At 38.4% G+C, this 12,593-nt stretch overlaps 1 protein-coding gene across 4 annotated transcripts in view; it reads left to right on the forward strand.

Annotated features, from left to right (window-relative positions):
• SUSD6 (sushi domain containing 6) overlaps window positions 1-12,593 on the forward strand; it is a 70,697-nt gene that overhangs the window by 22,397 nt on the left and 35,707 nt on the right. For 3 of the 4 annotated variants that reach the window (XM_042461169.1, XM_042461170.1, XM_042461158.1), the window contains one exon: window positions 2,026-2,222. In XM_042461169.1, the coding sequence (XP_042317103.1) occupies window positions 2,102-2,222 (121 nt within the window). In that variant the 5' untranslated portion in view covers window positions 2,026-2,101. Of the gene's footprint in view, window positions 1-234; window positions 749-2,025; window positions 2,223-12,593 lie in introns of those variants that run through there. The other variant, XM_042461166.1, reaches the window with a different exon arrangement.

Consider the following 12,593-nt stretch of genomic DNA (forward strand, 5'->3'; position numbering starts at 1 on the left):
ATCTTCGGGAGGATACGAAAAAAATCCCATATGGGAATTTTATTGTTTCGGGTTACGAATGTTTTTCGGGTTACGAAAAACTTTTGGTGCTTTTTTCGGCTTTTTCGCACGGAATCGCGGCTTTTCCCCATTACGCCTATGGCAATTCGGCTTACGAAGGCTTTTTCGGGTTACGAAGCGGCGCCGCATTACGAATTAATTTCGTAACCCGATGGGGCAACCACTGTATAATAGTAGTTGGCTATTGAAGAGAAAACACTGTAATAGTAGTTGAGTACAGACGGAAAATACATAATGGATAAAAAGACACTTTAAGAAATGAGCTAGTTCTGTTAGGTAGTGAGGATGCTGCAATGGAAGAGTAAGAAGCAGGAGAGTAAGAAAGAATGTAGAATTGGGTTTGAGTAAGTGGAAGAAGGTGTGAGGATGGTAAAGGAGGGAAAGTATGGGTGGATGTGTGGACTGGAGGGGAAGGAGAAGGAAAGAAGGAAATGGAAAAAAGGAGGGAAGGATAATAGGGAAGAGGAGTGTGTATATGTATGGAAGTAAAACAGGATGATAATAATAATAATAATTTTATTTATACCCCGCCTTTCCATAGGTATGATCAAGGCGGCTTACAGAGGATTAAAACAGTAAAATACAAAGTTAAAAACATTACAGTAAAAGATTAAAAGCATCACTACATGGGAATAAACAACAAAGGATAAGAGAATATTGGAAACTAAATGGGGATATTAACAAGAGTGTACGTTTTAAATGTTTTATTTTTCTTGCTTGTAAATTTAATAAACCATATTACAAAAAAAATAAAAAATAAAGAATCCATGGAAACGGGGGGGGGGACATAATAATAATATTAATTATTATTATTATTTCTTACCCGCCTCTCCCCATGGATCACAGGGAATAACAACAATAATAGAAAAACAACATCACTTTAAAAAGACATCAGGTAAACACACACCAGGTTAAAAGGACAAATAAGATGTATATGTTTGATGTCCATTGCTCGAAAACTTTCTCAACAGTGTCTAGGATCCAACTGTTATTCCCACCTAGACTAGACCTGTTAAAAGGAATTTGATATCAATGCTTATTTAAGTTCCATTGATTCAGTAGGGCTGCTGTACCTGGGATTAGCGATTGGATTTAAACCAGTATCTCAGAGTCTGTATTCATGCTGCACCTTTTTTGTTTACATGTTTTGAAATCCCATTCTGAATAGTTGAGATCAGGGGAGTCTTTAAATTGTTTGGGGCCAGGGTAGTTATATAAGACTAACAACTCTGGATTGCATTTAAGACTGCCTTGAATATATTGTTGACTTCCTGAAACTCCTTGCCATAGGACAGGTTTTTACCTAGGTATTTGGCTTGAGTTCTGAATATAGAAGGTGACATAGACCATTGGCTTGGCTCTAATAGTATATTGGCAGGAAGGAATGATGTCACTTCCCTGAGTTTAAATAGCTATGCTTTTTGTAATTCAGAGTTGTGACATTCTGACACTGCAACTTGCTTTTCTGTCTGGCTTCCTCTTATATGATAGTTCCTTTTAGGCAACATATGTCTGTAGACTCAAGAGATTTCTTTTCCTGTGGGGTTTCTGGTTGAAAATCTGCCTCTCTACAGGTGTATAATGAAAGAGTTCTATTTATTTATTTATCCTATATGTCTAGCCTAGTCTGACTGCCATTTCTGTGTTTAAAAACACAGAAACATCTGTCTAGCAAAACTGGTTTACCTGAAGTCTTTAGAATTAATTCTTCAGGTAAGGTAGTCTGACGGGTTATCTCTCTAACCCCCACTGACGTATATGCAACTTTTTCTTTTCTTTTCTGTACAGTCTGCCTGAACATGAGTCCATTCAGGCAGGATAGGTTTCTTTGTTTTGTGGGCTCTGGGCCTCTTCTGTTTTTCGATCTCTTTAAAAGACTTCTTGTGTTTTGTTTCATTTCTCTCCCACCCTGCTTAGGAAGTTTTATCTAACCTTTGATTTTTTCTCTCTCTCCTTTTGTTATAGATAAAATTCATTTTGGCCAGCAAAACCTTAAAACTTTGGAGAGGGAAAAAGGTCTAAATTTTTTGTTGTCTAAAAGATGTGCAATGGAATGGTAGCAACAAAGAGCACCACAACATCGCTGCTTACCTTGATCAGTCATGGGATTTTTTTCCCACTGGTTATCTTCAGCACATGTATGGTGGAAGGACTGGATTCATGTAAGTAAAACTTTTCCTATCTTAAGTTTCTAGCCCTCTTTGTAGTGGCTCAGAGCAAGTAACAGTGATTAAAAGATGAGCTTGTGCCACTGAATCCATAACCTCAATGGTGTTCCAAAAAAATAAATAATAATAATGTAAAGCCAACTTGAATATTTTTTAAAGAATTTTCCAGTGCATGCTTGTGAGTAGTTTCTAATCTCTCCTATGGTGAAGTCTGTAACATAAATATTTTATGTAAATTATGGAGCTATAAAGGTGTAGTTAGAGTGATACTTCCAAATATTGTTGTAGAGGCAAATAAATTGTCTGCAAAATGTGCCTCCTCTCCATCAGAAAATGGAATCAGGAGTATGGGGCAGATATTAGCCTTCTTCTAAACTATATTCTTGAGCCCCCTCTTTTTTCCTGCTATATACTTGCTGCTATTTACATTGAGAAAGGGGAAAGTGCAATCATTTTTGGGGATACTGCCTAAGTTCTTGATGCTTGTACTCTGTTCTTTGCTCCCTATGCCTCATTCTTTCTTTATTTTGCGGTTTGAAATGAGTCAGATAGGTGGCTGCAGCAAGTATGCAGTCTTAAAGGGAAGATCATTTATGTTAGGAATATTTTGTGACACAGAGTGGAGATAACAACCTTCTCTTTGAGGCTCAGTGATATACAGCTGTTTTGTGTTAGGAATTTGGTAGCAGTCAGCATATATAAAACAAAGTTCACCTTTTGTGCAATCTCCTACATAAGTCAGCTAAGGATTTGAGATTCAGGTTAAAACTGGTCTGTTCTTATCTCTGAAACTTTCCTTTTTAATATTTTCAAAACGGAAGCCATTGTATCTGTGTTGGTGGTAATGTGTGTACAAGGACAGGAAGTCCTTGTCCTATTATTTTCAGAAGTCTCTTCTAGCGTAAATATTTAGAATGGGATAGAAACGTGACACTTTGGTAAGCAATGCGTCAGACATGATGTGCCAAGCAGTTCTGTTTCTAGGTTGTCATTGTAACAATCAATTAGTTGTTGAGGAGCTCAATCTGTGATGCTCCAAATATTCATGAAACTTCTAGTCAGATGTTCATTTTAATGAACTAAAATTACAGATGGCCTGAGAGCCAGGGTGGTGTAGTTCTTTGAGCATTGGACTACGACTCTGGAGACCAGAATACTAATCCCAGCTTGGCCATGTAAAATCCCACTAGGTGACCTTGGACAACTCACACACTCTCAACCTCAGAGGATGGCAATGGCAAGCTCCTTCTGAAGAAATGTGCCAAGAAAACCTCATGATAGGGTCTCAATAAATCGGCACACAACACCATCACTACCACCACCACCACCACCACCACCACCACCACTAGGTGGCCTAAGAAGCTGGAGCACTTTAGCACATGACTGCTGATATAAATTGATTTCAAAAGAGACCTATCATTATATTTCAGTGACTGCAATGAATCCTTCAAGGCCAAGATACAATACATTTTTGACCCAAATATACCCATTATGCAACAATCAGTTTACTCCCTACCCTCTCAATCCAAAATGAGAGAGGACTCTTGCGAGTACTTGTGGAATTATTGCCTGCACTGTGTCTGTATGTAAATCTACAGCGCTATGTAAATAAAGAATAATAATGTGCTTTCAAGTTGCTTGTTGATTTATGGTAACCCTATGAATTTCATGGGGTTTTCTTAGGCAAGCAATACTCAAGAGGTGGTTTTGCCAGCTCCTTCCTCTGAAATATAGTCTACAGCACCTGGACTACATTTAGGCAGCCTCTGAGAAAATGGAAGCACTTGCTCGGCAATTTTCTTGCTAATGTGTGGCCACAACAAGATTCTGGCTTCAAGATGCAATGAGACTGAAGACCTGCACGATTAATCCAACTCTTTTTTCTGTTAAGCCCAGTCCTTTAATAGTGTGTCTGTTCCTTCCTGAGTGATGCAATAGCATATTCTCAGGAACAGTTATGTCAACTTAACAAACGTTGAACATGATCTATACTATTATCATGGAAGAGGTGCTAAAATGAGAATAGGTGGGATCACACTTCTGATTTCAGTAGGAGCACACAACCCATTCCTAAACTGTTAACTAAGGGCCTGTTTCTAACCTGGTAAAAATTGCATCATCACCAGCCATCGTTGTCATTTGCTATTCTGTTCTGAGGTTATGGGAGTTGTCAGACAAGAAATGTTGGGGGGACCATTTTTGGGAAGGCTGTTTTAGAGGATTACTTGCTCTTTAGAAACTGGTACAGAGGAAGTCATGGACATTGTTATCAGACTGCCCTTAGCATTAGAAAAATATCAACTGTCTGGAAATCCATTTTCCTAAAGCGTGATTGTCATGCAAAACCTTGTGGAAAGGTCAGTACGTATTTAAAAAGTAGATAACAGCTGTCCCCAAAATGTGGTTGACATATAAGATTGTAAATATGTTTGCCACAGCCCTTCCCTGTTTTTGTCTCCAACACCTAGTATTCAGAGGCAGTTCAGTTATACTTATGCTTACATGGGAGCTTCTATTCAAATACTGTGGCTAAGCACTACTATGGTGTGATTTGAATGTCAGCATTGACTGCACTGCTTTTAATAGCAAGGTGGTTTCCTCAAAAAGCTGACATGTCATTTAAAAGCTTATAAGATTTTCAGGAGATTTAGTGACTCTGAGATTTCCCCAAATGCATTTCCCAATAAAAAAAAATCCCACTGCCTGCTTAGTTTTGCTGTATTTTTAAAATTCCTGATGGATACAATGAAATTGGTGGTGAGGAAAAGTTAAGGTGTATATATAGACTATAGACCCCGGATACAGGCTCCAGTTAGTCTCCCCCCCCCCCCCCCCCGACAGCAGTGGCAAGCTGGCCAGAATTTGGTTTTAACGTGGGTTTTTAATGTACTTTCTTTTTATTGTATTTGTAATGTTGTATTATGTTGTGCACCGCCCTGATTGTAAGAAGGGCGGTATAAAAATAAAACTATTATTATTATTATTATTATTATTATTATTATTATTATTATTATTATTATTATGCAATAGGGAATCTGTAAGTATAGTTGGCCCTCCACATTTGCGGCTTTACAGATTTGATTAATATGTTCTCTCTAGGAATCTCTCCTCTAGTCTGAGTCTGCCAGAAATTGACCATAGAATCACACTGGAGGATCTAAAGATTCCTAGAGAAAATACATTCTCACTGGAATGTCCTCCAGTGTAATTCTGTGCTCAGCATCTGTCAGATGTTGGTCATAAAGTTGCGCTAGAGGATCTAGAGATTCCTAGACAGGTGTTATTTTAGGTTTAAAAAAGTGTTTTTGTTTGAGTGTTTGTTCGTTTTTTGTTTTTGTTTTTTCATTTTCACATGGGTCTACACCCCAACCCCAGCAAATGTGGAGGTAACTTCTTTCCAAAGAGCCATATTAATATTTGTTATTTGTCACTTAATTTCAGAAGGACATTTCAGTCCAAACCTAAGTAGGGACTATAGAAATTTGCAGTCTCCATTTTTAAGTGTGTTGTGCATGCATGTGACCAGATTTAGAACTCTTACAGTTCAAAGTAGTGGAGATATAGCCCCTGGAAAGAAAGGGAAACTATACCATATGCAGGAGAAAGATAAATGTGTGAGAGTTAAGTGGTTTGTGGGACCAATTACAGTACACTGTGTGATATCAGAGTGAAAGATCATGGGAATGATATCCGTGTAAGAAATGAAATAGATATACTGGAATATACTATCTGAATCAATTGGAATATAATTCTTGAGTAGCAAAAGTAATTTAAATTGTGCTTGATAAGAAGCAAAAGGTTCAAAGTGTAGGATTTCAGCTATTACCAAGAATCACTGTGGTCCTTCACATCTTAGCAACAGTATCCAACATAAAATAAAAGAGCTTCAGCAAAAATAAAGGTGCATCAGCATGGAGATCAGGCTGAGGGCTGTATAAGATCTGAAAATGAGGCACAAGTTTCCCTCCCCAGAATATGTGAACAAATAATTTAGGCATATGCATCTGTACCAAGCTCCCTTGCAAGTGACAGGAGCAGCCCTGTGCAACCATCTCCATAGCATACAGGGAGCTGCTCACTGAATGGAAAAGCAGCTTTATGGTAAAGGGGCTCTGCATTGGGCTGACAGCCATTCCACAGAGAACAGTGGCTTAAATTGCTGATGACATCCAATGGTATTCCTGCTGAACTGTATACTAATGTGGCAGACAGATGACTGACTTTGTGCTCAGAATCGTATATTCACAACACTGACTTCTTTTCAAAAAGGCAGGCACTGCTTTGTTCCAGGGTCCATTGTGGAATTAATGCTGAATTATGCAGAGTAGGAATGGCAGAAGATAGCTTTAGAAAAACTTTGAGCCCCTCCCCATCTCTCCTCCCAGTTTCTGCACTTTCTTGTTGGAAGCATATTCCTTTGTCTCTGCCCACTTTCTGTTCCTTGTCTTGTTGGAACTCTTCCTTCTCAGTGCCATTTCACACTACCACATCTAGGATTTATTTTCTTATTCATTATTAAAAGTTTTTGTTAAGCACTTTTCTCCCTATCAGAGCTTCCAAAACAATGTGCAATAAAAGGTCATTAGAAATATTTAAAAACCAATTAAAACAATTTTAAACTCAGTATGCATTTTTATAAAGATGGATATTTATTGAAGAAGAAAAGACAATGAGTTGGATCTAGAGTTCTGACTGTGGGAGTTATTACTGGAGGTAGGGAATACAACCTTGTATTTGAGGTCCTAGGTACTGAATAATCAGGTTTAGTAACATCTAGTAGATGTTTTGTTTATTTGGCTTTGTACCAGACTGAGTAGTCGTGCTTTCAAAATTCATCTTTTTTTGCCAGGTCCTTTCTCTGAAATATAGCCTACAACACCTTGTATTTGTGTGCTGTCTCCTATCCAAGTACTAAGCAGGGCTTAGTAGTTTGAACATTGGACCACAATTCTTTTTTCTTTTTTTTAAAAAAACTTTATTGATAAAATTAAAAAAACAAGAATGATCCAAAAATGTAAAAAGAGACATTGAAGTATATACTGTACTTAACACATCGTAAACCATCAATACTCTTCAGATTGTTTCCAGTTCTTCGTCACAGTACTTCCATAAGCATGAGTTCTTACAGTAACTATTTCCTTATACTTTACTGAACTCTTAACAAAAGAAAACAAAAACATTTCAATTATTCGTTCTCCAGAGCTACATGTAGAACCACAATTCTGGGGACCAGGGTTTGAATCCCCACTTGACCATGAAACTCACTGGGTGACATTGTGCAAACCACACTGTCTCAGCCTCAGATGATGGCAGTGGCAACCCTCCTGTGAAGAAACATTCCAAGAAAACCCTATGATAGGGTTGACTTAGGGTTGCCTTCAAGTTGGAAATGACTTGAAGGGAAACAACACAACACACTCAACCCTGCTTAGCTTCCCAAATCAGACAGAATCTGGTACAATTGGGGTATTTAGATATTTGTATTGCAGCCATAGAGTGAACAGATTTCTCAGCTCTGTAAAGTGCAAATCAGTCCATCCTCATGCACTACATGAAACAAAACAAAATGATAGTTGTAAAAATGCTAGAAAAACAAAAAATACACTGAGCCCTTGTTATCTGCTGGTGTTTGGTTCCAGGACTCCCCATGGATACCAAAATCCGTGGATGCTGAAGTGCCATTATATACCATGGCATAGTAAAATGATATCCCTTATATGAAATTGCAAAATCAAGGTCTGCTTTTTGGAATATTTATTTATTTATTTATTTTGGGGGGGGGGTTATTTTCTAACCATGGATGGTTGAATCCATGGAAAAAGAATCTGGGGATACAGAGGGCTAACTCTAGTTGGTTGTCCCACAGTAGTATTTGCTTGTTTGTGTGTTACTTAATTTTTCTTTCTCTTTCTGTGGCATTTTGTTTAAAGAAAGCACATACTGCTGTGTTGTCAGCATGAGATAAAAACAGTTTCCCTATTTTGATCTTCAGTTTACAGCTTCTCCTTCTGGCAAGATGATAGATTCTCAGACATCTCAAAGTCCAGGCAGGGTACAGTGGTGGAATGGAAACAACCTTTAAAACACTGGAATATTCATCCACTGGATACAGTAGCTTGATCAGCAATGGACTCCCAGCCAGTTTATATGTTTTTTCACCTGTTTAAACGTTAGCCTAGTTTCCACTTGACTGAAGGCTCAGCTTGAGGCTCTTTGTGTGGTCTGCTTGGAGACTTGTTGAAACCCCTGTAAATGATAGGGAAAGGTGGAATTATTTTTAGGAGAAAAAGAGAAATTTAATGTGTGTTATGGTGCTTTTAGAGTCCCTTTTTAATAAATCTGCTGACACCATTGAGGGGGTATATACTCTGTTTTGGACTTTGGTATTTGTTACTGTGTTTATAGTGTAGAGAATAAGGTAATGTATTGTTTTGTATAGGAGACTAGTGAGGTATAGTGGTTTGAAGCATTGGATTACAACTTTGGAGACCAGAGTTCAAATCCCCACTTGACCATGGAAATCCACCCTCTCAGCCTCCGAAGGAGTCAAGGACAAACCCCCTCTGAACCATTTTTGCCAAGAAAACTCTGTGATATGTTCTCCTTAGGGTTGCCATAAGTCACAAATGTCTTCAACATCTGCCACTATTGCTGACTCTTCAGGTATTTTAAAATAAACAGGGAGAGCTTCATTTATAAACTCTTCAAATTGCTAGGTCTTTGGTAACCTTCATGTTATAAAGAAAAGCAAACTTTTCCATTGTTCACTTTTATATCTACTGCACATGTCAATCAGTCATAAAGCAGGCTTGCAATTAAGAAACAAGTCTACCTCCCTTATAGAACTTGGGGGTTATGGTAATTTCTCTTTTGAAATGCTAATGTCATTACAAGCATAGCACCAGAAGACAAGTGGCAGAGTCTGGCAGGCAGAGGTTCTGGCTGTGCCCTTATACAGCTGGTCTAATCAGGACCTTTTATAAGCCATCAATCCCTGCACCCCCACTCCAACCCCTGCATCCCTTATGGGCCATGCTTGATGGGATCTGCAGCTGTGGTCCAGATAAGAAAGGGTTGGTAACAAGCAAGGGAGAGCAATGAACAGTGTCTTTTCAGATAAAGAGTGTAAGTGTGCCAATAGCCTGCAGTATAAGAGCAGCATGCAGTTCCATTCTTAGACATGCTTGAAAGTTTCTGAAGGCTATTTATTATCTTCATAGCTGAGCCAACAGATGAACCAGAGACTCAGCTAATGCTCTTAACTACTGTACATCAGAAATTGCCCCCCTCCCAAATTCCCTTTTGGAACAGAAGGGGATACCTGTGGTCAGTTTTATAATAAAACACAATTACTTCTGCAAAGTTATGTAGCTGCAACACATAAGGAAGAGGAGTTGTTTCAGCTTATGAACCTTAAGAACCTCACTTTCTATTGTGCCAACAGTCTTTGGAATACATTAGTTTGATGCACATGATGTAAAAATTCCTCCTGTGAAATACTGGAAATCTGAGCTTTCATTTAATGAGAGAAGCATCTAGTTCTCATGCCTGTCCCATGCAGAACAGCACACAATCTTCTAGGAAACATTTAGACATGAATACTCTCAGTGAGATTTCTAGCAGTTATGACTTCATTCAAAGGATCTGAGAGAAATGCATCAATCTATTTCATTGTAAGGAGCCCACCTAAAGTTCTGTCATGACTTGAGCTGCTCCAAAGTTTTGACTGTTGGTGCTCTACTAAATAAATGTCAGATGCTCAAACATTATATCAGATCTTTCTGTCCTAGAATGTGTATTAAAATTGATGGTATTTCTTTGTTATATAGTCAGCCCTCTGTTTCCATGGATAGTTTTATATATAGTGTGTGTATAAGTAAACCTTGATTTTTCCATTTTATATAAGGGATACCATTTTACCATGCCACAGCATTTAATTGGACTTGAGCATCTATGGATTTGGGATCCACGAGGAACTAGGACCAAATAACACCAATGATAAGGTGTTCTGAAATGTTTGAAAATTAGAAGTATTGCTTCCTTCATCCCCTTACTTCTCACTTATGTGTAGTGGCTAGTGGTTAGATTTAACTTTGGTTTCTCAGAACAAAGTAATTTCAAACTGTAATTAGTTCAAATCTACTTCAGTTTAGAACTAGCCACAATTCCCACACTGGATATCATGACAAACTGTGGTTAATTGTAAACAGAAGCAAATACTCCTCCTTGTTGCTTTGTTGAATGAAGAAAGGGAGGCAAGAGGACCTAAGTCCAAGTGTGTGTGCGTGTGTGTGTGTGTGTGTGTGTGTGTGTGTGTGCATGCCTTCAAGTTTCCTGTCAACCTACGGTGGCCCCATGAATTTCCTAGGGTTTTCTTAGGTGAGGAATACTCACAGAGGTGGTTTTGCCAGTTTCTTCTTCTGAAATACAACCAACAGCACCTGGTATTAATTGGTGTTCTCCCTTCCAGGTACTAACCAGTACTGACCCAGTTTAATTTTCCAAGGTCATATGAGATCTAGTGCCTTTAGGGTATTTAGATAAGGGGTAAGCCCATATACAGTAATAAATGATGGTACATTGTTATATTTGAATCAAACTGATCTCTAAACTAAATCAGTTTTTTGTGTAATAAATAGGCTGAAGAGATCCTTGTAACTCAGTCCCTTATTACACGTGAAATTGGAACTCCAATCCAAAGCCATTCAGAAGGGAAGGGGAAGCAAAGTCAATTTGAATCCAAAGCAATTCACGTGATTAATTATCCCATGTGAAGAGCAAATTTGTGGTCATTCCTGAGGCAAGGAGCGAGTGCAAAATAAATTATCACACCATGCGGATTCAACAATTCGAACTGGCACCCTTGTGCATGCTCAGTGGGGCTCTGAACGCATCGAGAACTTTTATATTTCCGAGGTGAAGAAGGGGGCCACTACCTGTTTCCTGTTTCACGTGAATGCTAGCCTCACATGAATCATTCCTGTCATCCCTCCCAGCCACATCCGAATGCAGCCTCCGTTCTTTCCATCCCTATTGTTGTTGTTGTTGTTGTTGTTGTTGTTATTCAGTGCCTTGTTCTTCTTTGGGTACCCTGCCTCTAGTCTCACGTGAATCATTCCTGTCATCCCTCCTGGCCACATCTGAATGCAGCATCTTTTCCAGCCCGATGATTTTTATTATATTATTATTATTATTATTAACAAAAAAATATTTCTGTCCTCTCCTGAAGGCTTGACAGGTACCCAAAGGAGAACAAGGCACGGCAAAATAAATTATGTTAGGTTATATTATATTTACAGGTGCCTGGTTCTCCTTTGTGTACCCTGCGCCTTGAGTCTTGAGGAGAAGCAAGAAATTATTATTATTATTATTATTATTATATTATTATTCTTTCTGCCTCTCCTCGAGGCAGGGTATCCTATATGTATTGTTGTTGTTGTTGTTTTGTTTGTTATTTTGCAGTGCCTTGTTCTCCTTTGGTACCCTGCCTCTAGCCTCACGTGAATCAGGGTACCCAAAGGAGACAAGGCAACTGCAAAATAATTATTGTTATGTTATTATTATTATTTTTACAGTGCCTTGTTTCCTTTGTGTACCCTGCCTTGAGTCTTGAGGAGAAGCAAGAATATATTAGTATTATTTTATATTATTATTATTCTTTCTTGCCTCTCCTCGAGGCAGGGTATCCTATTATTATTGTTGTTTGTTGTTGTTGTTGTTATTTTTGCAGTGCCTTGTTCTCCTTTGGGTACCCTGCCTCTAGCCTCACGTGAATCAGGGTACCCAAGGAGAACAAGGCACTGCAAAATAAATTATTGTTATTTATTATATTATTTTTACAGTGCTTGTTCTCCTTTGTGTCCCTGCCTAGTCTTGAGGAGAAGCAAGAAATTATTATTATTATGATATTATTATTATATTATTAATTATCTTTCTTGCCTCTCCTCGAGGCAGGGATCCTATTATATGGTTTGTTTTTGTTGTTGTTGTTGTTGTTATTTTGCAGTGCCTTGTTCTCCTTTGGGTACCCTGCCTCTAGCCTCACGTGAATCAGGGTACCCAAAGGAGAACAAGGCACTGCAAAATAAATTATTGTTATTGTTATTATTATTATTTTTACAGTGCCTTGTTCTCCTTTGTGTACCCTGCCTTGAGTCTTGAGGAGAAGCAAGAAATTATTATTATTATTATTATTATTATTATTATTATTCTTTCTTGCCTCTCCTCGAGGCAGGGTATCCTATTATTATTATTGTTGTTGTTGTTGTTGTTATTTTGCAGTGCCTTGTTCTCCTTTGGGTACCCTGTCAAGCCTCCGTTCTTGCCATCCCTCCTGGACACATCAGATTGCCCCCTCCATTCTTG

The sequence above is a fragment of the Sceloporus undulatus genome, chromosome 1, assembly GCF_019175285.1.
Source record: "Sceloporus undulatus isolate JIND9_A2432 ecotype Alabama chromosome 1, SceUnd_v1.1, whole genome shotgun sequence".
Lineage (NCBI taxonomy): Eukaryota > Metazoa > Chordata > Lepidosauria > Squamata > Phrynosomatidae > Sceloporus > Sceloporus undulatus.